Source organism: Mycena indigotica, assembly GCF_014461135.1.
Source record: "Mycena indigotica strain 171206Taipei chromosome Unknown Mind.scaff0006, whole genome shotgun sequence".
NCBI classification, from domain to species: domain Eukaryota; kingdom Fungi; phylum Basidiomycota; class Agaricomycetes; order Agaricales; family Mycenaceae; genus Mycena; species Mycena indigotica.
This window is the reverse complement of record NW_023503005.1, coordinates 4,859,599-4,884,397: the sequence shown is the minus strand read 5'-3', so window position 1 is coordinate 4,884,397 and position 24,799 is coordinate 4,859,599. Positions and strand designations below refer to the sequence as shown.

Here is a 24,799-nt window from a genome sequence, read left to right as displayed (position 1 = left end):
GGGCGATGGATCCAGCTCTTGGTTACAATTCTGTCTCGCGACTGCTCAGACTTGGTAGTGACTCACGTCTATCGAATGTATGTCTGAGCTCCGCAGATTCTCCGTTGTGTCATCGGACTGGAGATCTCCTACTTTGGACACTATCTCCGAAGTGCGCCGTGCAGAATGTATTCGAATATTGATACTGCTCTTTTTTATTCCAGTTCGTCATCAAGTGTGCTAATACAAGAGCGGGTCTAAAACATTTGCCTAGAATATCTACGCCCGTGCTTGCCCTAATATAATCTTATGGACCAGGTTAATGGCGCTGAACGCCGTAGATTGACAAGGAGGCTGTTCAGTGGGAGATTTAAATGAGGGTTGTAGCGTTGTGTGAAGTGTACAACACCCAAATAATGAGATAGCTCGAGCGGCGGACTGTATCGGTATTCAATTTCCGCTTTGGGCACTGAGAGCCTCGTGTGTCTTGTCGGAGTGAATGACAGTGACACTGTTATCTGGGCTCTGAATAAGATTCAACGGATATATGTAACAGGACCGGGAGTAACTGACAGGAAGCGCCTTCAAGCTTCAAGTTCATTATGGATCGTCTCCCACATTCAGACTGGGCAGGCTATATTTGACTCTGGGGGCAACAATATTCCGAGCCGGCGAAATCAAGAACACGGCTGCCAAGTGAGAAGTGTTTCAGTATTGAAGTTCGTGGGGCAGACATTTGACGAGAACTTGTTATTAGATGTTTGTTTCCTCTTACCTATTAGAAGAGGTTCAGCTATTTCAAGCCGGATGTACATCACTGCCAACTGGAGAACAAAGGTCCAATAGGAGATCTCGAGCGCTGAAGGAGCCCAACGGCAGCTGGGCGGAGCTAAAGTGAAGTCCAGCATAGCTAAGCTGACTTATGCGAGCCCAAAGTTTGAACAGTTAAAAAGACCGAGAGAAACGATTCCGAGAGCCCTTGAAGGACAATGTACATGTCAAGTACTGGCCGCAACTGGCGTCGTTAAAGGCCGCGTCTTTTTGAACATTCGGGTTTAAGTTTAGACAGAGATGGAGGTGGAGCGATTCCAGGCTACGCAAGTTATCGGGATCGATGAAAGGCTCCTCAATATTGGGACTTGTACGATCTCCGAGTCCAGGGTTACTCGTAATTGCGTTCTATAAGATATTTTGGCTTAAAGTGCTCGTTAAGTTCATAGGCAAGGGTAGGATAATTAGAGTAGCACTAGTATGGGTTTGCAAGTTGTTTTGAAGCTTGAAAGCGTTGAACGTTTTGAACTTGAATGTCAGGTTCACAGTTGTTGTGTCACATTGTGATACCATCTGGCGTCACATCACTCGCGATTTCGTCCTGCCACTGGATCTCCACATCCTCGACTCCACCCATCGCGACTTTCGCGTAGCTCACGCTCTCTCATGACCTCAAATGGAATCCATTGGCCCAACTCCTACGACCGTACTCCATGATGTGAAAACCGACAGCCAACCACCTAATTTCCTCGTTTTCCTTGAACATGTTGCCCAAACGCTCCAGGAAGCCGGAGAGCTTCCACGACCGGAGGCAGACTATGCCAACGTGGTGGAAGGTCTCTCTGAACAGTTTCTTGCCGCGTTTCCCTCCCCAGCCACTTCTATGCAGTGGTCTTTGTTGGACGAGAAAGTCAGGCTCGTCGTTGGGACCCTCAGACTCATACGACTCGCGTCGTTACGCGTTCATACCCTCTACCATGGCCCGACGCTTGCGCGGACTATATTCATACGGCTTCTCAATCTCTCCATTTTGCTTGAGTGGTGGCAGGACGAAGACATTGGCGAGGAAAACGGTGTTATGTCCCCACACGAGTTGCAGAAGAGTGCTATGGAGACGGCCAGCTATGTGCTCAGGATTTTAGGGGACAGTAAAGGCACATTTGCGCGATCTCCAGTACCCCTTTGGAAGACAATGCGAGAGATTATGATGGAGGGCTCAAAGGTGGTTTCCGGTTAGTCCTATTTCTTCTCGTCCTTCTGGTCTTAACTATTGGCAGATATCCTGGCGCGTTCCGCCATCCTCAAATTCCCTGTTGCTATTACCCTTTTTGCTTCGGTACCAGTCAAAGATCAAAGCACACCTTCGTCTCAGGACTCCGTTCGTTACCAATATATCTGTTGTATTACTTACACTCATTTTCTCTTCTTAGAATATAACCGAACAGGCTTTCACGGTCACCATCGAGTCGGCCGACCATATCGCAACATTTCTAGCAAACACACTTTTAATCATAGCACAGGCCCTCCATCCATCCCCCATCTCTCATTGGTCGACCGTTGACATTGCCCGTCAAGTTACTGAGTCTATTGCTCAGACCGTTTTCTTTTGCACCTCACCGTTCTGTGCATCGTCTCTGGAGAGTCGTGTGCGGACAGCGCTCAAATTGATCCGTGTTCCCCTCGAATTTTCGAGGCATATCCCCAACTTGCCACTCCACCTGTTGCGTTATCGACTCCTCGAGTGTCCTCATACCGGTTGGGATGCCGTTGACGTGGAAATACTCGAAACTTTTCGGGCCATGACCTTTGTCTCGCCTCCTCTCGGGGACATCAAAGAGCTCTTATCTATCATCAAGTCGTCTGGCTGGGGTCAAATGTCGCCGAGCTGCAAGGTACACAGCCTTTTTTATTTCTTCTCTTTCTTTGCGCAGTGTTCTGATGTAATATAGGCTCTTGTCGTGGGATATACTAGCTGTTGTGTCACCAATCTCCCAATCGATGTTGTCCGTTTACTGCGCCAGCTCCTTCCACATGGACTCGAATGGGCAAGAGTGCGTAAGGATATTGCTGGCAAGATGGCAATGGAACGCCAAACTCTAGTGGGAGCCTCGTCATGGCGCCATCAATTGAAAGGTCTTACGCAAGAGATTATATTTCCTCTCACTATTGATTGGATGGAGGGAGAAGAGGGCATGGGAGATAATGATTATGCTCAGCGTGCTCTGGACGACATTGCTTCTCGTTTTTCTCGGTGAGTTTTTTCCAGGTTCGAATCATTTTCATCATATATCGTAGGGAGTTGATGGACTCGGATGCCGAGTCGAGATTCGTATTGATCGACAAGATGAGCACCTGTCTATGTTCTGCAGGAGGGTGTGATTCCTCGGGACATGTCCATTCCAAGACCCGGTTTCTACTTTCGCTCGACGCTACTGTCGTTTTCGTCGCACGCGTTATTGATGGTCCGGCAAACGAGGCGACCAATCGTGTAAAACGCCGTGCTCTCAATGTTCTTGCTGTAGGGATGCATCATCATTGTGGTGACCTCCCTGGGCCGATGATTGATCGCGCTTGGAATCTTGTTTGGATGGGAATTGCCGACCTAGATCGCAATGTCCGACTTGCCGCCGGGTTCGATTTTCATGTCTGCGCTCGATAACTATAGCTAACATCTTCTTTGTAGATCTGCTCTTGCAGCTTTCATCGAGCTCTACGTACACAAGGTTGCTGATGCCGTCGCTCGTTTACCCAGCATCTTTGAACAGCTGCGAGAAGTAGTTAGGGACAACAGTACGCCTGTCGCAGAGACGTTGTTTATTGCTGTTGGATCACTAGGAAGGTCAATCCATTCAGCCCGCAGTCGTCTTCGATATTCACATATGCTAGAATTCAGCATTTCGAGCTACTGGGACAAGCCCTTACGTTTCTGATTGGTCAACTCGGTAACTCAAACCCCGTCCTCAAAGGTACTGCCTGCATGCAGGTTAGTGTCTTCTTTTAACAGTTTGTTTACTGTCTTATATCGCTTCTCGCAGCTGCTTGCTATTGCGGAACACCATAACAAGACAATTTATGCCCTTTCCCTCCCGCACTTCCACGAAATCGCCCCTTTCCTTGTCCTGCGATTGTATTCGCAACCCGGGCTTCTCGTCGAAGCATGTCGTCTGTTGAACACCCGACCTCAAGACTTCATTGAAATCAATCTAGCTCGTACCTTGCCCTATGTGTTTGCTCATTGTGACGACCGTGCCATGCAAGAGGTAGCTCAAATCCTGCACAAGAAGCCGTCCGTCGTTTTACTTCGCCACACCCCGGAGATCTTGGCCCACATTTTTCTTCTTCCCGGTCAAGGTCAGACGGAGAAGAGTCTCGCTTGTCTCTTGAAGGTGCTCAGAGATTCAGCAAACAAAACAGAAATCGATCTACATAGCGTCGTTAAGAGCTCGATCGTTCAACTGCTCGCGTTGCTGGTTGTGGTCTTAGGTGACGAGGACCCTCGAAAGGCTGATTGTGTGAGCATGATCGATTTATATCACTACTGTCGCTGATATTCCGGATTCAGGCCCTTCCTGCATTGAAGAAGGTGGAGAAAGTGATGATGAATGGAGACCACGATCTACTGGAGTCGAATTTGTCCCATTTTCTCAAGAATTACATGCTGGGAGTTGTCACGGATGTGAACGACATGCTGCGCGACGCTCGCGGCAAAATTCAGTTGGTAACGAAACGACGAATTTTGAAGAGTTTGGGTCTCCTCGTTAGTCTAATCGGGGCCGGCATCAGCAACGTTGCGCCGCAAGTCAGTAGCCTCAGTCCATTTATTCTTCTTACTCATCTTCATTTAGATCATGGCTACGTTCCAAACCATGGTTGTCATTCCTGAGCTTTCTGAAGTCACCCTTCAAAGCTGGCACACTTTTCTCTCTGCTCAGTCCACGAAAGATATTGGTCCTCATGTCGGCCCAACGAGTGCTGCGTTCGTTGCTTCTTGGCCGGCCCTTTCACCGAACGGTCGTGTTCTAGCTCGAGAATGTCTCGAGTACATCGTCATCAAATGTGGTTCTCGTTTGGGTTCCTACCTGGACGATGTTGTCGAACTGGACAGTGTACCAGAACTGGAGCGTGTTGCAACGCGATTGAAGGAGCTGCGATCTTCCTGGTCACCCAAAGAAGAACTCGAAAACATTCTGGAACGTGTCATCAGCGATAACCTCACGGTCACCACTCAATCGTTGGGCGAGCTTAAAACATTCATGCGCAATCGGCGCAAAGACCTGATTTCAGGATTAGCCTCTGGCGACATATTTGACCCACTCATTGGAAAGCTTCTTTCAGCCTTGTTTTCTGCCGCATCTCGGGAAGGAGATGGGACCGAATCAGCGCGGCTGCTTGCGTTCGAATGTATCGGTGCATTGGGTGCCGTTGACCCAGACCGTTTCGAGATTGGCGTCAACCCGTCCACGATGGTCATGGTCACCAACTTTACCAGCGACGATGACTCTCTTGCATTCGTTCTTCACTTGATCAAAGACGTCTTAGTTGGTGCTTTCCGTTCCACGAGCGACATCCGCTACCAGAACCAACTCGCGTATTGCATTCAAGAGCTTCTCAAGTTCTGCAAGTTTACTCCCGCTCTCATTGGGACCGGCCACAACTCTGTGCCCGTTAAAGTGCGAAATCGCTGGAATAGTCTCCCCAAACATGTCATTGAAACGGCTGCTCCTCTTCTTGATGGGCGATTCGTCCCCGAAGCCACAGCCCAGCAGACGTTAACGCACCCATTGTACCCTCGCTACCCAACCTACCGCGAATGGCTTCAATGGTGGACCTTCCATCTCATCTCTCGTGTAACAGGAAATACTGCGAAAGCGGTTTTCTCTATTTTTCGTCAAGCTGTGCGGAACAAAGATGTCGTTGTTGCTCACCACCTACTGCCACATCTGGTACTGAACGTTATTCTTTCCGGCACAGGCGACGATGCCTCCGATATCCGCAACGAGCTCCAAGTTGTTCTCCAAGATCAAGTCGACAAAAACAGTGAATCTACTGACGATAAAAAGTTGCTCAGTGCCCAGGTTAGTTCGTTACCAATAGACATGGCACCTAATTTACCCCCCTTGTCAGGTAGTTTTTACTCTTCTTGACCATCTCAACAAATGGGTCCGCCTCGTCCGGCAGGAAGTCAGCCACAAGAAAGCGGATCTCAAGCGACCACGACATGCAAATGCTGACCTCGAAGACCAGCTCATGCGTGTCGATTCCATTCTCTCCAACATCGACCAGCATCTTATGGCCCGAGCAGCCCTCAAATGCAAAGCATATGCACGCTCGTTGATGAACTTTGAGTGGCAAATTGCAACCGCACAATCCCGTTCTGCAAAGCGGAAGGACTTGAATGAGTATTATGAACGCCTTCATGAAATCTACTCGCATCTCGATGAACCCGATGGAATGGAAGGCATGTCAACGCTGATCCTGGAGCCAACATTGGAACATCAAATACGACAACACGAGAGTACAGGTCACTGGACATCGGCCCAGAGTTGCTGGGAGGTGCGATTACAGCAGTCGCCTGACAATCTCGACTTTCATCTTGGTCTCCTCCGATGTTTGCGCAACTTGGGTCATTATGGTGGGCTGAGCTGTTTCGATTTCATGATAGTCACTGAAGACGTCATTCAGATACATTGCGAACTCATGTTCGCGGAGTCCTTACCCGCAATCCTTCGTGGCAGGAGGCTCTTGCTGGATACCAGGTAGAGAGTGCGTGGATGGTGGGAGCTTGGAGTGATGTTCAGGAACTGGTTGACCGAACCAAAATTCAAAACCCCTCCATTGTTATGGCCCGAGTGCTGCTGGCCATGCGTTTACGCGATCCTGAAGCCATCACAACGACATTGTCTGTTGCCAGATCGATATTGGGCACTCCCATTGCGGCTGCGGGTCCCCGAGGTTATCGTCGCGCCTATGATGCGGTCATGGATCTACATCGCACACACGAATTGGAGCTGATTTATGAGGCATTGAATTCGTTGCCGACCGGTTCACAAAGACGCTCGCAAAAACGACAGCAAATTATCACCCAACTGCAAAGCTCTCTCGCAGGTCGCCTCGAATCCACTCTCCCAACATTTCGTGCTAGAGAACCGATTCTTAGCATGCGACGGACGGCTTTCGGCTTGATGTACATCTGATTCTTGTCTCTCAATATCCTGACCGACTTATTTGTAGAAGGACCCCAGGTCAAACATCTGAGAAGGAAATCGGTCGCTCGTGGTTGGCCAGTGCAAAAATCGCACGGAAGGCTGGTCAATGGCAAACTGCATACAGTGCGATGCTCCAAGCTAGGCAAAGCAATGCCAATTTTGCATTCATGGAGAGTGCAAAGCTCGTCAAAGCTACCGGAGAACCGTTGAGGGCACTACAGGAGCTTGAGAACTCAATGCGAACACTTGGACTGCTTGACGATAAGCCGGACATCATGGACCTTACAGAGGACGACGACGAAGCCAAGCTGATGAAAGCCAAAGTTTGTATGCTGCTTCATAATGTGAAATTCCTTTGATGTTTGCCTAGGTGCAAGTTTTACGCGCTCGATGGATGAACGAATCAGAGAGATACGATAGTCAAGCCATCTTCTCTACCTTCTTTGGTTCGACCGAGCTCCAACCTGAGTGTGTTGCTGCTTTATTTCACGGCTCTTGACTGATTACATCTAGCTGGGAGAGCTGTCACTTCCATCTCGGTCGATTCCATGACGACTGTTTCAAAAACCTTTCTAAAGAGGACCAGGCTTCGCGGTCAGATTTTCGAAGCTTTCATGTTTTTTCTTGCTGGCTCATCCGGCGTTGCAGGGGGCTTCGTATGAACGCGTCGACAGTCAAGTCATATGCACGCGCTATTCGAAACGGGTCAAAATATGTATACCAAACTGTCCCCCGCCTGTTGACCATATGGCTTGATCTTGCTGAGGATCCCAGGACGAGGCAGCAGCAGACCTTTCAACGAATGAATGACGTCATTTCGAAAATCATTCGAGATGCTCCCGTCTACAAGGTCAGCGTCTCTTTCCCTATTCTTTGCTCGGATTATTAACCACTTCTCAGTGGTACACCGCCTTCCCTCAGATCGTGTCCAGAGTAGGTCACGGCGACAACCAAGAAGACGAAGTATACAAGAATCTCGCTCGATTGATTGGTCGAGTATTGGAGGAATATCCGAAACAGGCGCTTTGGTTGTTTATGGCTGTCGTCAAATCGACCAAGAAAGAGCGTCAAATGAGGGGCCAAGATATTCTCAAGCGCCTCAAGGTAATAGTTAGGCAGCAACAATTCCGTCGATTTAACACCTTTCTTGTTCAGAATAACCCTAGTTCCACTAGCAACGGCGTCGCCCATCTCGTCAATGAATGCGAAGCCATGACGTTCGAGCTCTTGAACCTATGTGACTACCCCATCAGAGACGGCGACGATGGGCGAACGCTGTCGATGCGCAAAACATTCCCGAATTTATTTAAGCGCGGCAAGTCGGACTTGATCATACCGCTGCAAGAATCTCTCACCGCCAGCCTACCCCCGACGTCGGCGTTGGCCTCAGAGCATCAGCCGTTTCCTCCAGATGCTCCAACATTTGAAGGCATGTTTCTACTGATTATCGGCCCCCGTTCTGATCTGTATCCTGCTCAGAGTTCTTCGATGAGATTGAGGTCATGCGATCACTTGCGAAACCTCGAAAGATCACGATGAGGGGGAGTAACGGGCAAATATACATGTTCCTAGGAAAACCGAAGGATGACCTGCGCAAAGATGCACGACTAATGGACTTCAATGCCATCCTCAACAAGCTACTCAAGTCGAATTCGGAGTCTAGACGTCGTCAATTGAGTGAGTGCCTTCTTTCTCGCTGTTTCTCTCACTGAGCGATATCAGGAATCCGAACCTATGGCGTTGTGACTTTGAATGAGGAATGTGGGTTCATCCAATGGGTCCCGAATACGACGCCGCTGCGGCCAGTCCTCATGAAGCGTTACGACGCCATGCGAATCAAGAGCTGGGTATGTCCTGTTTATTGCGATGATATGAGCCCTTATAAGAGCGCAGGGGCCCGAGATGAATGAGATCTTCGGACGAATCAAACATCTACCAGACAAAGAGGCGGGCGAGCTCTTCAGGACCAAGATTTTGTCCATGTTCCCGCCGCTCTTCCACGATTGGTTCATTGAAATGTTTCCGGAGCCATCAGCCTGGTTAGCAAGCCGTTTGGCATATGGCCGGACTGCAGCTGTTATGTCTATGGTCGGCTTCATTCTGGGGTTAGTGTTTATAAAGACGCTAACACTTGCTAACGGTTGGCAGTCTTGGTGACCGACACAGTGAAAACATCCTGCTTGATGTCAATACGGGGGACATTGTTCACGTCGACTTCAACTGCCTCTTTGAAAAAGGGAAAACGCTGGAGACACCCGAACGCGTTCCGTTCAGACTAACACAAAACCTTGTCGATGGGTTGGGCGTCACAGGTGTCGAGGGCGTGTTCCGCATCGCCTGCGAGGTGACGCTGCAGCTCCTTCGAGACAACAAGGATGTGCTCATGAGTGTGCTGGATGCCTTTATCCATGATCCACTTGTTGAATGGGAAGATGAAAAACGCAAGCGGGAGAAGGAGAAGGAAACACGGTCGGGACGGAACACGGTCAAGCCCTCTGTGGATTTGCGTATGCTTGGCAAGGATGCGCTCAAGCCCATTGAGCGGAAGCTTAAGGGTCTGTACTCACCAACAACGGCCAAGGAGCGCCCGACCTCTAGCGAGAAGGAGGTCTCAACAGAGAATATGGTGCAGATGCTTATTCAAGAGGCAACAGAGTTGGCAAATTTAGCAAAAATGTATCCTGGATGGGCATCATGGCATTAGATTGACTATTTCTAAGGGCAGGTCAATGTACTTTCTCTGTTTGTCGTGACTATAATCCTTGAATTCATGAGCATAAAATATTATAACTTCTGTATGTTATAGAAAGTTGAAACTTGTTATCTCTAAATATATCTGTTGGAGAATAAAGAAGCTGGATGCTCTGATTGTAATCTTTTGTACACATGGCTTTCTTAGTAATGTAGCCTGATAAGCAACCTGGAAATAAAGCTTCTGTATTGGCTGCCACAACTCTAGGGTTCTCTACCTTCTTCCAGTTGTTGCTCTGCCCCGTCACCCTGTCAATGCCCTCCCAACAGTTACCTTGGAAGTTAGGATAGGGCCAGAGGCCTTCAAGTTCTGCTTAGAGTGATGATTATTCTTGGCACACCAGGCATGCAGTATATAGTCAGCTAGCAGGTGGACCCTTAGAGTTTCTTCTCTTTGGATCCTCCCCTGCTATGTCAGCTCCATTTGTATTTGCTTACCAATGTTCATGCTTTGGATCCTCCCCTGATAGAACCTTAATCTCAGGTCTCCGGGGTTGCCCTTACAGTAGGAAAATATGGATATGTAAATGTCTAAAGCAACTGGAGAAGGCAAAAATTTATGCATAAGCGCATAAGCATGTGATACATAGGTAGCAGTGTGCCAGGCTTGGCCGCAAAGCCACAAGGCCACAATGAGATGCTCTGCCCCAAGAGTGTAACACTTAGGCAACCTCAGGAAAAGGGAGATGCTTAACTAAGGAGCTCCCGAACCACAAGAGGGCAACTTAGGCAACTATCGGCAGGAGATAAAACTCGGGGCAGCCTGTGGCTAGCACAATGCATAACTGGGTGGAAACCAACACCATAAGCAAGCAGCTAGACCCTCCTAAAAGTGCATGATGAGGATAGGCAGGGAATGAGCAAAAAGGTCTTGATGCCACAAGATGGTGGTGTTGAGCAAGCACTAAACGATGATGTCAGTTGCTAAAATAATGTTAGTCTTGGCTTTGGCCAAGCACTAGCTCACAATTTTTTTTGAAAAAAAAAGTGTGACATTTGTGACCTTGAGCTTTTTTCCAGGTTTTATAAGGAAGGCTGTTTCCCTTCACCACATAGCCATGACCCAGGCGTTCTCAGAGACAACATGACTTTGTCGTGTGACCTGTCTGTATATAGTAGTTAGATCAATAAAATAAGTGCAAAATGATAGAGGACAGGTCTCTAAGAACGCCTGGGGCATTTACATTGACACCTCCCTCTATTGAGTGACAAGAGCTGTAAGGGCAACCCCGGAGGCCTGAGATCAAGGTCCTAGCAGGGGAGGATCCAAAGCGTGAACATTGGTAAGCAAATACAAATGAAGCTGACCTAGCAGGGGAGGATCCAAAGAGAAGAAACTCTAAGGGTCCGCCTGCTAGGGAGCTGACTATATACTGCTTGTCCGTAGCTGCCGCTGTCGGGCACAGAAGGCTTGGGCGGTGTCGCAGGCAAGGTCCCAGGGCGACTGTTGGGAGGGCGTTGACGGATCGGTGATTGTGCGGGCGAGATGGAGGGCCGGACCGGAGACGGAACCGGAGTCAGACCGGAATCGGAGGCGTCTCCGAGGGGCCGAAAGGGAGGTTCCCCTGACATCACCCCCCCTTTGAATGCGGCGTCCCCGACGCATAGACCGGAACGGAATCGAGTCGAAGGTCGCAGAGGCGATGTGCCGTGGTTTGCCAGGGTACTTACGGTAGAACTCCGCGATTTTCTCCGGGGCGAAGACGCGGTCGAAGGACCCACTGGTCGTGCGACGCGTCATAGCCTTTCCATCTGACGGTAATTCAGCCGTTTATACCTCACCCTTGCGTCCAAGATTTCCTCTACTTCCCACTCCGGGACTCCGTCCTCGAGGTCCGGAGGGGGCTGGTCGTAGCCGGGGCGTCCGTCGAAGGGGTCGTCCTGGGCGAGCTCGAGCTTGACGACGGGGAAGACCGGGTGGAGCTTCGAGTAGCGCGGAGGAAGGTCGAGCTTGTAGGCACCTTTGCTGATCTCCGCGACTATCTTGAACGGTCCAAGGCGGCGATGGGAGAACTTTTCCGAGGGGCGAGTCGTCCTGATGTCAGAGGCATCTAGCCAAACACGGTCGCCAACCTTAAACTCCGGAGACGGAGTGCGTCTCCGGTCGTAGTAGCGCTTGTACTCCTCTTTGGCCTTAGTGAGCGGGCCTTGGCTTCAGCAACACCAGTGGCGATCCGGTCACGGAACTCATTCACAGACTCCATAGCGGAACGGACTCCGGGTTCAAAGCCCATGCGGGAAGCCGTCCCCGTGTCCGTCATGAAGGGGACTTGCTGCGTGGAGGAGTGAACATGGTTGTTGTAAGCGAACTCCGCGGCCGGAATCAACTCATCCCAGTCGTCCTGCTGATAGTTGGTGAAGATCCGCAGGTATTGCTCCAACTCCTGGTTGACGCGCTCTGTCTGACCGTCCGTCTGTGGATGATACGCGGTGGACGTGGCTGGCTTGATGCCGATTAGACGCCAGAGTTCTCGGGTGAAGTCCGCGATGAACTGTGAGCCACGGTCGGAGACGTACTTCTCCGGAGTCCCGTGATGGCGCCAGACATTCCGGTAGTAGAGGCGGGCTGCTCCTACTGCGTCGACGGTGGTGTGACACTCGGAGAAGTGGGCTCGCTTCCCGAGGGTGTCCACGACGACCATGATCGCGTCGTACCCATGGGCCTCGGGGAGCTCGACGATGAAGTCGACGGAGACGGTATGCCAGCGCTCCGGGGGCGTTTCCGTCGGGTGTAGCTTTCCGTGGGGCAGTCTCCGGAGCGCCTTGGTGCGACAGCACAAGTCGCAGGTCGCGACGTACCGGCCAATATGGCGAGACATCTGAGGCCACCAGTAGTTCCGGGAGACCAACTCCAGGGTCTTGAAACGACCTGCGTGTCCGGCGACTCGGGTGTCATGGCAGAGCTCGATGATGCGTCTCCGGAGGTCCTTGTCCTTTGGTACAACAATCTTTCCCCGGAAATGGAGAAGACCGCCGGAGACGGCCCACTCGTCAGACCGCGAAGAGCGGGGGCCTCGAGCTTGACCTTGGACCTTAAGAAGTTGCCGGGCCGCTAGTGCGACGGGCTCCTCCAGGTCAGGCTCACCGGAGAGGGCATCACGAATGTCGCGGAGGAGTTCAGAGCCGGGACCGGAAACGGAAACGCCCCGAGTGCGCGGACGTGGAAGAGTTCAGGCCGCAGAAGGACGACATCGGAGTTGTCGGAATCGACTCCGTGGTCGGGTCTCCGAGAGAGGGCGTCAGGTCGGCCCATGTCGCGGCCGGGCTTGTGGTGCAGCGTGAAGTCGAACCGGGAGAGGTAGAGGGACCAGCGGGCCTGTCTCCGGTTGAGGTGCTGCGTCTTCCTGAAGTACTCCAAATTCTTATGGTCAGTCCAAATCTCGACAGGGTGCAGCGCCCTCGAGGAAGTGTCTATACTCCTCGAGTGCGGGATGATCGCGAGCATCTCCTTGTCGTGGATTTCGTAGTTGCGCTGGACATCATTTAAGCTTTTGGAATAGAATGCTACAGGGTGCCACTTCCCGTCCGGGGCGGATTGTGAAAGAACCGCCCCGTCGCATAATCAGAGCTGTCCGCCTCGAGTCGGAAAGGCCGTGCGTCGTCCGGAATCGCCAGGACCGGTTCCGAGGTGACCGCGTCCTTGATTGCTTGGAACGCGGAGGCCTCCGCGTCGCCCCAAGTCCATTGCTGGTCCTTCTTGGTGAGCGCAAAGAGAGGACGCGCGAGGGCCGAGAAGTCCCGAATTAACCTGCGGTAGAAATTAGCGAACCCAAGGAACTGTTGAACATCCTTCTTGTTGTCCGGAGTCGGCCAAGCGGAGACGCCTGCGACCATTCGGAGTGCCATCGACGTTGAAGACCGGAATCGGTTGCGCCAGGGTGCGGACCGGAATGCCATTCCGAGCGACGTAGTTCGTGTCGATGAAGTCGGAGGTGGCACCACAGTCAACAAGCCCAGAAAGGGAGAGCTTCAACGCACTGGTGGTGGACTCTAGCTCCAACGGGAGGTGGAGGGAGTTCACTCCAGGGGAGGCAGCGACGGTGTACTGCTTGGGCAGTTTCTTTTCCCAGGCAGTGAGGCGGCGAAGGACGATGACCGGAGTCGCGGGCGGAGTCGGAGATGGAGTCGAAACGGGGGGCGGGGGAGGGTATGTCTTTCGTTTCAAGCTCGTTGTAGGGCAAAGGAATTGATTCGTCATACAAACAAGCGAAACGATTTATGGACGCGAACGAGGGCACACCAGTCACTCGTCGCGGGGGACAAAATCCTCTCCGGCCATCGACTCCGCAGCTGTTTCCGGCAACGCGGCTGTGTCCGGCAACGCGGCTGTGTCCGAGTAGCGGGCGATCAACTCCGCTAACATCTCGTCACCGAGTTGTTGGATCACCTCGTCGAGGATGTCCATTGAGCGGACGTCCGCGGGAGGGGGGCAATCCCGGCGAGATGGTTCGGGTCGCCGCACCTGAAGCAGGCGCGACGAGGGGCACCCCGAGCCCTAGTGCGATCCAACTCCATGGGGCGGGAGCTGGAGGCACCGGAGCGGGGGGCGCGGGCGGGTGGTGCACGACCGGAGCCACCGGGCGGAAAGGGGCCGGAGCCGGGATGCGGTTGACCGGAAACGGAGTCCGAATCAAACCGCCAGGCGTCTTGGGGGCGGCTGACTTGATCAGCTTGGCCCGGACCAGGGCCTCGTATTGACGGAAGGCCCGGGTGCGCCAGCTAAGGTAGTCCCGGAGGTCCGGGGGGTCGTTCGAGGACGTGATTCCGTTGTTGATCAGGGGGTCAAGTCCGTGGCGGAACTTGGTCACCTTGACCAACGCGTCTTCGAATCCAGCGAGGTCCATCAGGTCCTCGAGTCGTCGGTGTACTGGTAGACATCCTTTGTGCCCATGTGATAGGCGGAAGTCTCCAGTTTGGAGAGAGCATGATCTTGCTCATTCTCCTCGACGAACCGGAGTCGGAACTCGAAACGAACGAGCCCCAGGACGGAAACGGAAACGGGGCTTTGCTTCCGTGGCGCTCCGCCCATTGCTGAGCGGGTCCTTCTGCCATAAACGACATGGCATAGCGGACGGCCTTTTTCTCGCTCGCCTCTCCGTTGACCACAAAGGCCTCAGGGGCAAGGCGGGCGTAGGTGCGGACCGCATAGAGAAACGCGGCCGCGTTTCCGATCGCCGTTGAAGGTGAACGGAGGGTTTGGTCGCAAGACCAATTTTGAGGCGAGGTTGATGTCGCCAAAGAGGGCCTCGGAATCGCCCTGAACCGGAGTCGGAGTCGGAATGGACGTCTCCGGGGGTGGTGTTGTTTGGGGCCCACCAGCAGTATTAGCGGCGGCAGCGGCAGCGGAAGCCTGGGTGGTGAGAAGAGTAAGGGCCTCAGTTAGGCGGTCGATTTTCGCCTCGAGTGCATCCAGCCGAGTGTCAGCGTCAGGAGTAGCTCCGGAAGGCATGACAGGTGCGGGGACGACAGGAGTGACAGAGGAGGAGGGGACAAGTGGTAGGGGCGGTGACGAGGGCGGAACGGACTCGTATTCCGAGCCTGAGTCAGCGCCGAGCCTGAGTCAGCGCCGAACCTAGCAATCTTGTCCGGTTGATCCCGTAGAGAGTTTCTTCTGCTGTAAGGGCAACCCCGGAGGCCTGAGATCAAGGTCCTAGCAGGGGAGGATCCAAAGCGTGAACATTGGTAAGCAAATACAAATGAAGCTGACCTAGCAGGGGAGGATCCAAAGAGAAGAAACTCTAAGGGTCCGCCTGCTAGGGAGCTGACTATATACTGCTTGTCCGTAGCTGCCGCTGTCGGGCACAGAAGGCTTGGGCGGCGTCGCAGGCAAGGTCCCAGGGCGACCGTTGGGAGGGCGTTGACGGATCGGTGATTGTGCGGGCGAGATGGAGGGCCGGACCGGAGACGGAACCGGAGTCGGACCGGAATCGGAGGCGTCTCCGAGGGGCCGAAAGGGAGGTTCCCCTGACAAGAGCCCAGTCTAATTGTGACGGGTATACTACCAGCGAGACGACTCAGAACCGTCGCAAGCGTTATCAGGCATTACCAGATAGAATCACTCACATGATCTCAAGTAGTCACAAGTAGTCACATGTCTTGTAACATCAGTCGTGACCAAAGTCACGCAGCAGCAATCTTAACCAAGTCCTTCTTCTTCTTGTGTCTCATCTCCGCCTCGCCTCTTTCTCTTCTCGCGGCCCCGTCCCAACTGCCTGAGTACGCGCCCCTGCTCCCTCCCGCCGTAGGTTACGGGTCAGCTCGCGGACAGCCATTGGATTCCAATGGCTGTCTGACCTCTCATCAACATTAATTCTCTTCCCTTCCGCCCAGCATAAGCCCCTCGAACCACAGCGTCACACTAATGTTAATGTAAGGGGAGCATGTGATGTGACAACTGTGACTGATCACGTGACTGGCCCGCACGCAGATAGCCCTGTACGTAAGTAGTTGGCCATGGGGCTGTTCCCCCGGCTTTGGTCTCAACTAGGCACCTAGACCCTCATCCCCTGACAGTTAAGCGGACATGGTGTTACCATGATGATGGCAGCTGATGCAGGCAAGATAACATCCTCTCCACCCCATATACCCTGTCTTTCAGGAAAGATGTGGATAATTGTCCACAGCTGTAATGCAAAAGATGTGGATAGTTGTCCAGAAGTCACAAGCCTAGAAAGTAAATGTTAAATTAAAGAGCCAAATTGATAGATATGACTAAGCTAATACCATATATGGCAATAGAAATCACCTTTTCTTCAGGCCGATGATTCGTATTATAGTTTGGAACAGTCTGTAATACAGGGCAAGGGAATTGATGTAATCACATGTCCCATTGATGTAACACCATCCAATCATCAAAACAATTGATCTCCATCAAAAATGGTTCCACATTGCAAATAATATATAAAAGGCAATGATCCCATCACCAACAGGGCCCTACAAGCCCCTTAAATAATTAATTAGTCCTTTTAGAAAGGTGACAACTGTGACCTAGGAGCAGTTATCCACATCTTTCACATTACACCCATGGACAATTGTCCACATCTTTCGTGTAGAAGTAGCTATATCAGCTGTCCTCTCCCACTTTACAATGGACCCAGAGGGCGAGCCTCAGTTCTACGACTCTCTGGACAGTGGTTCCGACATTGAAGAGACAGATTCTGACAGCAATTTCGATGCCAATGCCAATGACACGAGCAAGTCAGATGTTGAGGAGGACATGCCTGATGTGGCCTCATTGTTTCTGCTCAACAACACAGCACGTCTGCAGGAGAATCTGGGTGATAGGGTTGTGAATAAGTGAGAAGTGTACTGGATGCGATGGACATTACTCTCCTCACCAGCAGGGCATGACATTGATGAAGAAGAGCTTACCTCTGTTAAACTCAAGGCACTGATTGTTAAAATCCACAATACTGTACCAACCCTGTGGTCACTTGTGTATGACACCACTTGTTCTCCAGCCTAACAGCAACAAAACACGCACAAATCTGCAGATAAGGCAAGTATCAATTGCTGATTATATGCTGCAGACTCAGTCTTGAGTAGATTGTCGTTGCAGTTATTGCAATTCTTTCTTATTTACACTCACATCATTGGAACCACCTTCAAAAACTATTTTCAATCTACTTCAAGTTTCATGGCCTGTCTGCCAAGGGCTTTGACACCCTCCATGCCTGTCATGGATAAGACCCGGCCCGTCCGCTCCAGCGCTGGTGGTGGGCTACTGTGGGCCCGTAACATGCTGTCAGGCCTAAGAAATGTTGACCTGAAAGAGAGAAAATATTAGTACAAGAACTTTACTTGGAAAACAGAAAGTGCTGCAAAAAGAGGGACGGTCACGTCACTGTCACAGTGTGTCACATGGGTCATGTGTGTGACAATTACATGAATTGTCTTACATAAGCAGCTCTGAACAGTATATAAGGAGGCTGTTTTTCAGCCTTTGGACAAGGAATTCCCCCTCTTCTTTCTGACTACCTCTCTCTTTCAAGTAGACACTTGTTGTGTTTGATCTTGAACACCGTCAACTTGATCTCTAAACCGACTGATTGTGACGACTTGTGACTGCAATCATTGATATCATCATATTGTTGGTGATCTTGATTGTTGTCTATCTGATACTTGAAGAACTTTTTGCAACTACACTGTTAGGTCTTTGGTAGACCCTCTGCTGTCTGAACCTGAGCTGTCTAATTGTTGATTGCTGCTGCTGATATACCTGATTGCCGCCTGATATTGCTGCTAAGTTGTGCTATCTGAGATATTGAATTGCTATTGTGCATAAGTCAATAACTCTTAGGAAGATTGTTTTATCTTGGGTGCCTAGTTCAGACCATCTGATCACTCATTAAGTTGACCCATCACCTGGCCTGCTGTATCTGATAAGCTAAGTTCCCCTTAACCTGCTTAGTAATAAATCTAAGCAAACACACCTATCACATCCCACGAACTTATACGTCACCCATAGCTGTAGGAATTAGACTCTGGTCCCTGTGTCTACTGGAAATACCGATGCCTAAATCCCCAGCTCTCACTGGGCCAGCAGTCAGAGGGAAATTAGGCTAATTGTCCTCTCTCTAAAAAAAGGTAATATGTTGGTATTGATGATGCTGACTAATATAAGATAATAATTAACTACTGATAGCTCCTTTTCTTCAGGCCGATGACCCGGTATATAATTAAGGTGACTGTGTAATAGCTAAAAAAGCATTATTTCCAAATTGGGACTGAAATGATGTAACTAGTGTCAGACTGCGGGTCGGGCCGTGCAAGGACTTCTCCTAAGAACGCGCGCCCGGAACAGAACAGATGGATAGTCGGGCCTGCAAGTACGGCGGGCGGGGTAGATCGAAACCGAAAGGGCCCGTGAACTCGGTCCCTTGCCGTAGTCGGTGGTCGAAGGTTCGAATCGGGTCGTGTCGGGCCCGATGAGTTGATAGCGTCTCCTCGCACGGAGTAAGGTAGTTCTTCAGACGATCTAAGCGATAGAGTACAGGGTACACTATCACGCCTTATATACGCGGGCCCGCAAAGGGGGTGATCGGACACCCTGGCCTCTCCTCCTCCTCCTCGCTCCCGTTCCTGGCCGCAGAGGGGACGATCGTACATCTCTTGTGGGCCAGGCGCTACTCCTGACCTCCTAGCACTCCTCCCCAGTCCCCTTGTGTCGAGTTGGGCTCGGCGACGGCTCGACGCGTCGTTCTCGGTCACGTGCTTCCCACGTGTGCGTTCCTCCTACTGGGGCGCATGTTCCCCGTCGTCACGTGCTGCGTGTTACGGGCCCGCAATGGCCCGACACCAGCGCCGGAGCGGACGGGCTGGGTCTTATCCGTGACATCACCCCCTCCCTAGGAACGACTCGCCTCGAGTCGGCGTGGCTCGGTCGCCCCGGTTTCTCGGGTTAATTTGACTCTAGCTCGTCCTTCCAATCGCAAATTCCATCCAGCCCATAAGCTTAAGCTAAGCTTCGGCTGCGCGTTTTAATCTCCCGCGGCTTCTGTCGCCTCGTGGCGTCCGCAGATCGATTCTTCCTGTCCATCAAGTGTTTCACGTGCGGTGCATCGTAGGTGTTTTTCAATTTAGTTGCGCGTCCTTTGTTCATATTGCTTGCGAGTGGGCTGTGCTGCGCGCCTCGGTTGAGTTCGATATAGAACGCGTTCGTTCTCTCATATAAGCCGGTCCTTCCCCTTCTAATCCTCTTCATGTCGTCCCCCAACTTGTACCGCTCCGGGTTGTTGCCCCCCCTCGGCTCTCAGATGGTTCCCCCGTCGTCGGAGCCTGGTCGTCTGTTCGTCCGTTTCGCCTCTATGTCTCTCGTCGAGTTTCCTGCCTCCTGGTCCGTCGCGCGAGGGCGAGACCCGTCGTACCGGGAGTCGTTCGAGCCCCTCCGCCCGTTGGATGACTTGCCTCTGTCTCAAGCCGCCGAGTATTCCTCCAAGCTGCTCCCTCGTTTGGCCCCCGTAGTCCGTTCGCATCGAGCTCCCGCTCTCCCAGTCCCCCCTGCAGCGCCCCTGTTGCCGTCGTCTTCCCGTCGAATCTTGTGGCAAGGCGAGTTCGACCGCCTGATGAAAGCCGGTCTGTGGCAGCCGGTCGTCTTCGGGCCCCACCACCTTTACTTTGGCGTTTTGTTCGATGCGTTTCCCTCCTCCTTCATCTGGCGTCGCGAGGACGGCTCTCTTCAGGATATCCGCCCCTTGTTCAGCTGATATAGCTACTTCTATGCAAAAGATGTGGGCCACTGCCCATGGGTGTAATGCAAAAGATGTGGGCAACAGCTTTAAAGTCACAAATGTCACAAGTATTTTCATGATAATTAATTATTTTAAGGCTTTCTAGCACCTTCTAGGTGATGGGATCAATGTCTTTTATATAATGTTTTTGATGTGGAACCATTTTTGATGAAGATCAATTGATTTGCTTATTAGGCTCTGTTCCATCAATGTGACATGTGATTACATCAATTCCCTTGCCCTGTATTATAAACTGTTCCAAATTATATACCGAATCATCGGCCTGAAGAAATAGTGACTTCTATTACCATATATAGCATTAGCTTAGTCATAGCTATCAATTTGGCTCTTTAATCTAGTATTTATATTACAGGCTTGTGACCTGTGGGCAATTGCCCACATCTTTTGCATTAGACTGGTGGGCAGTGGCCCACATCTTTTGCAAAAGACTGGGTATACAGGGTGCCTTGTTCGGACAACTGGGCCGTGGCCTCCTTGCCCATCTCCTCTCTGCCGACACTTCTTCCCCCAGCGATTCGTTCTTTCCCCGCTTGTGGCGTTGGGTGGTATGTTTCCCTCCTTGTTTGCTTCCGGCCGTGCGCTTACGGTCTTCGTCCAGCGCCTTATCCTGCATGCCTTGTCTTGCGCCTCCTCAGCCGGCCTTCCCTCCTTCCGTTTCGGATCGATTCCTTATCCTAGCCCACGTGGCCGCCTTCCGCGTGTTCCCCCAAGAGAACATAGCTCGCCCCGATGCGTTGGCCCGGCTACTGGGCCCTCTCCCTCCGTCCCTCGTTCCGCCGTTTCTTCACGCCGACCGGTGGTCCTCCTTCGTCCGGGTCGTCTCTTTGCAAGATCCTCGAGCCGAGTTCGTGTTCTCGGGTGGCCCTTCGTTGGACGAGGCGGAAGCGGGCGTTTCCTTTAGCTTCCTCCCGTTGGCGACTTGGTTGGACGACCAATTCCCGAGCCCGGAGGGCGGTCCGGAAGGTCCCGAGGCAGCGGCCTCGATGGTGAAGCGCGTTTTCCCTACGCCCGTGGCTCGGGCGCGGTCCTCCCCTTCGCTGGAGATCGACGTAGAGCATGACAGTGCCCCGCCTGTTTCGACCTTACTGTTCTTCCCCTCTGATCCGGAGTCGGATTCGGATGTGGAAGTGATCGCCGGCCCCCGTCGTTTGTCCTCGCTAGGGATCGACCCTTCGGAACACGAGTCGGTAGAGGATGAACTTGATCCTCCTTTCTCCCCGGCCTCGTCGCCCACCCCGTTGCACCGGGATTTCGGCACCCCCTTGGCCCCTCGTCTAGAATCCACTGGACAGCTGGCGCTTTTCCGGGGAGAGCCCCCTCATCGACCGGGAACAGTGATCCGATCCCTTTCCCCTTGCTGCGAGTATTGCATCGCTCATGATCGTTTATGCACCGTGTGGAGCGTCCCAGGTAGTTCTCCCCAGAAACTCCCGGGTCCCGTGCGTTGGGCTTGTGATGCGTGTAGCCCGCTCCATCGTGCCTGCCTGCGTTGGCGGTCTTTTGCAGATGCGTACAAAGCTCGTTCCGCGGATCTGCGCGAGTTTTCCTTTGAGTTTTGGGAGCGTCAAGTCGAGGATGGCGAGTTTGCGCTGCTGCGTCCCGATCCCCGCTTTCGCCGATCTAGTCGGGCTGTCCGCATTGGTTCCGTTGATGAGTGCGGAGTGGGGACAAAGCAAATGAGCCTCTAACTAACCAAACCAACAAAAACAACCAAAACTCCACTTGAGATAGAGAGAAAGTTGTATAATGTCGAGTAGGAAAAGTCACAAAACCCAAAATATCGTCGACTCCTTGTGCGAGAACAGACCCCTGTGAACAGAGCCTTGGCACAAATGTGTAAGGTTGTAGGGTTGATACGAGTTTCTTGCGAAAAACGTTGATTTGTTGTGCCCCAAAGCGTACTATCGACGAAACTCAGCAATAGAGAAGCGCCAATACGATGCCCGGAGAGTTTATACTCGTTGGATCAGGACTAACTGCCTTAAACCCTCTGAGTTGTCTCGAGTCAGGAACTAACTGCCTTAAACTCTCGACCAGCAACCGAAACCCAATAAACAGCAACCGGAACTCTTGTATTCAGCAACCGAAACCCTCAACCAATAATCCTTCCGACGCGATAATACTATTTCGAAAGAGCTAGCAAGATAGATTTGACAAGCTAGATCCCCAGATGCACCTAGTAGAGCGGGGCAATCCGTGAACCTGCCAAATACAAAACAGAGATATAAATACTAAACAGAAATTGATAGAATCAGGGAAAATCTCGAGTAAGAAAAGTAGTCCATGTGCATAATTGTATAGGTATCGTTTCGCCATACGACCCAGAGTCGAAAATCCAGGTCCAGATGACTGGTATCGCGTGTATTGGAGTCAATGACCTGTGTAAATCTTCCGTGTTCGCGACCATCTAGTTTGTCTTGTGAAGAATCCCTCGATCTTGAGTAGGATCAGTGGATAGCTCTGCTTCCCAGCTTTCGATTGACACCCATAACTCGTATCTTGTGCATATGGCCTCAGCGGTGGTTGTCCCAACTCTCCTGGCGTATTTCCAATGTTCAGATGATCTGTTCCTCGACAGTGTTTTAGAGTCGCCGTTGATCACAGGTCCAGGCCCCAATCAATTGAGTAGGTTTTCGCCGTTTAACCGTCCCTTGGCACTCTCGATCCTCCAGCATGATCCGAAACCACGTTCCAATGATGTCAGTTGTCGATACCAACAGAGATAGGGGTGTCCCTTGTCTAGGAGTTGTCGGTTTCGAGTCTCCACTGAGCGCCAAACCGAATATGCCTTTTAGAATACACTCCCTTTGGGTATTTTGCATAGAATTGGATGGATTCTAGCGAGAAACGGGCTCTGCGAACTTTTCCTAGTCAAGATTTTGGAATCACTATGAGCGATTTGATAGGATTTGACTGGATTTTGATAGGTTCTTGTGCAGGTAACTCCCTAGTTGACCATTCGGGACTCATGTCAACTCTGAGACGTGCGCTGAGCAACAAAATTGACAAAAATAGTCGTTTCCTGGTCTGTCCCAGACTGCGGCTTATCACCGTACCGATCCTTCTTGTTCTCCTATTGGCCCCGTTCAAACGAGGATCGGTTCGGGCGGAGCCTGACCCCGATGGTCGGGCCGTCGTCGCCGCCCGGTCGTCCTTTCGCCAGGGTCTTCTCGGGACTCCTCCCCATCTCCCGTGCGAAAACGAGTTCGCACCCGCTCGCCGTCTCCCCCACCATCACCGGGTTGGTCCCGGCCAAGACCTCGCCCCAACTTCCGTCGGCCAACCTCCCCTGTCGCGGATCACTTGTTAGGGGAAGCGTCGTTCCGGCCGCACGTTCCTGCGGGTAAGACCCGCCCCCCTTCTTATCCCACCATGGGTTTCCAGGTGCCATCGTTCCCTCGAGTCTCCCTGTGGTTCGGGAGAGAGTGGGACTTGGATCGGGCTATTGCCGAGTCTCGCCGGTTGCATGGGGATCTGTCGGTGCCCGCCGATCAGCGCTTGTCGCCGTTGGGCGTGCTGCTGTTGCAACAATCGGCGGTTCATTCGGCCGACGGGGATTTTCCGGATGCTCGGACCCGTGCCCTCGCGGAGTTGTCGTCGATGCGTTCTCTAGACGCAGACCTCCGGTTGGTGAACTCGCTGGAGTCCCTGACAGCATCGCAGGACGTTGCCGACGTGTGCCGCTATCTGGGCGCCATTCTCTTGGCCATCCACCGGTCTGAGGGCGAGAGGTCAGGATTCTGGGAAACGCCGGAGGGTTTGGAACGTCGGGCCGCTGAACGAGAGGTGTATGCGGATGTGTGCCGTTGGGACGGCCTGAGCTTTGACATGATGGACCTGGATTAGGCTTCGGCGGATCGTTGGTCGTCTTTCGGCGAAATCGGCCGGAGTTCCCCGTCTACTCGGGTCTCGGCGTTCGGGTATCCCCGTCGTCTCGTTTTGCTGTCGTCGTTCGCGCGCCTTGTCAAGTCGGCCCTCTCCCGTAGGACTTTCCCGTTGTGGTTCGGACTATATCGTGTTTCTTTTGCCTTTTCTTGTTTCTTTTTTTGTTTGCGTTTTTGTATTTCTGCAATCAACCAATTGTCTTGCGCTCATTCGTCGTGTGGTGGGTAAAAAACAGGAGATTTTATTATTTAGGGGCCCGGAGGCCCCGCCAAAGGTTAAAATAGAGCAGATTGTGAGAGGAATAAGGATGGCCCCCAGGGCCTTCGTACGGAAGGAGGTGTGCCCCATTTCATCAGGCAGAGTGTGCCGGTGGCCCGGGGCGGTCTGAGACGATTCGGATCGGGGTCCGGCCGTACGCGGGAAGGGGCGGTGAGTTGTTGAGGCGTCGGCGCTTTGCGGCGGGCCCGGCACCATGGGCCGGGCAGGTGTGTTCCATGTGCCGATGGTGTTCGTCCCAGGGAGACCCGCCTAGGGGTGCCCCACTTCAGAGCGGGCTCCTTTCTCCCATAGAGGACGCGGTTGAAGACCACGGGTTGGGCTTCGAGGGTGTGTCCGTATAGGTAGGCAAGGGAGGCGACGACGATAGCCACTATCGTAGCCCACGCCGGGAGCACGATGACGGTGGTAGTGTCCATTCTGTTGCGGGTGTAGGGGGATCGCTTAGATTCTGTCAGACTGCGGGTCGGGCCGTGCAAGGACTTCTCCTAAGAACGCGCGCCCGGAACAGAACAGACGGATAGTCGGGCCCGCAAGTATGGCGGGCGGGGTAGATCGAAACCGAAAGGGCCCGTGAACTCGGTCCCTTGCCGTAGTCGGTGGTCGAAGGTTCGAATCGGGTCGTGTCGGGCCCGATGAGTTGATAGCGTCTCCTCGCACGGAGTAAGGTAGTTCTTCAGA

General features: G+C 52.3%; 1 protein-coding gene across 1 annotated transcript; it reads left to right on the top strand.

Annotated features, from left to right (window-relative positions):
• Nucleotides 1-1,426: 1,426 nt before the first annotated feature.
• Nucleotides 1,427-9,660, top strand: MIND_00793200 (uncharacterized protein; the record flags this gene model as incomplete). The annotated part of the gene is made up of 22 exons (XM_037364617.1): nt 1,427-1,982; nt 2,028-2,128; nt 2,181-2,642; nt 2,700-3,001; nt 3,046-3,381; nt 3,434-3,589; nt 3,637-3,733; nt 3,786-4,262; nt 4,313-4,549; nt 4,596-5,825; nt 5,875-6,382; nt 6,433-6,934; nt 6,982-7,279; nt 7,327-7,424; nt 7,470-7,550; nt 7,605-7,806; nt 7,857-8,060; nt 8,112-8,412; nt 8,436-8,633; nt 8,679-8,803; nt 8,850-9,061; nt 9,105-9,660. The coding sequence occupies 22 exons, from the start codon at nt 1,427-1,429 to the stop codon at nt 9,658-9,660; spliced, it is 7,239 nt and encodes a 2,412-aa protein (XP_037220261.1).
• Between the last annotated feature and the right edge of the window lie 15,139 nt (nt 9,661-24,799).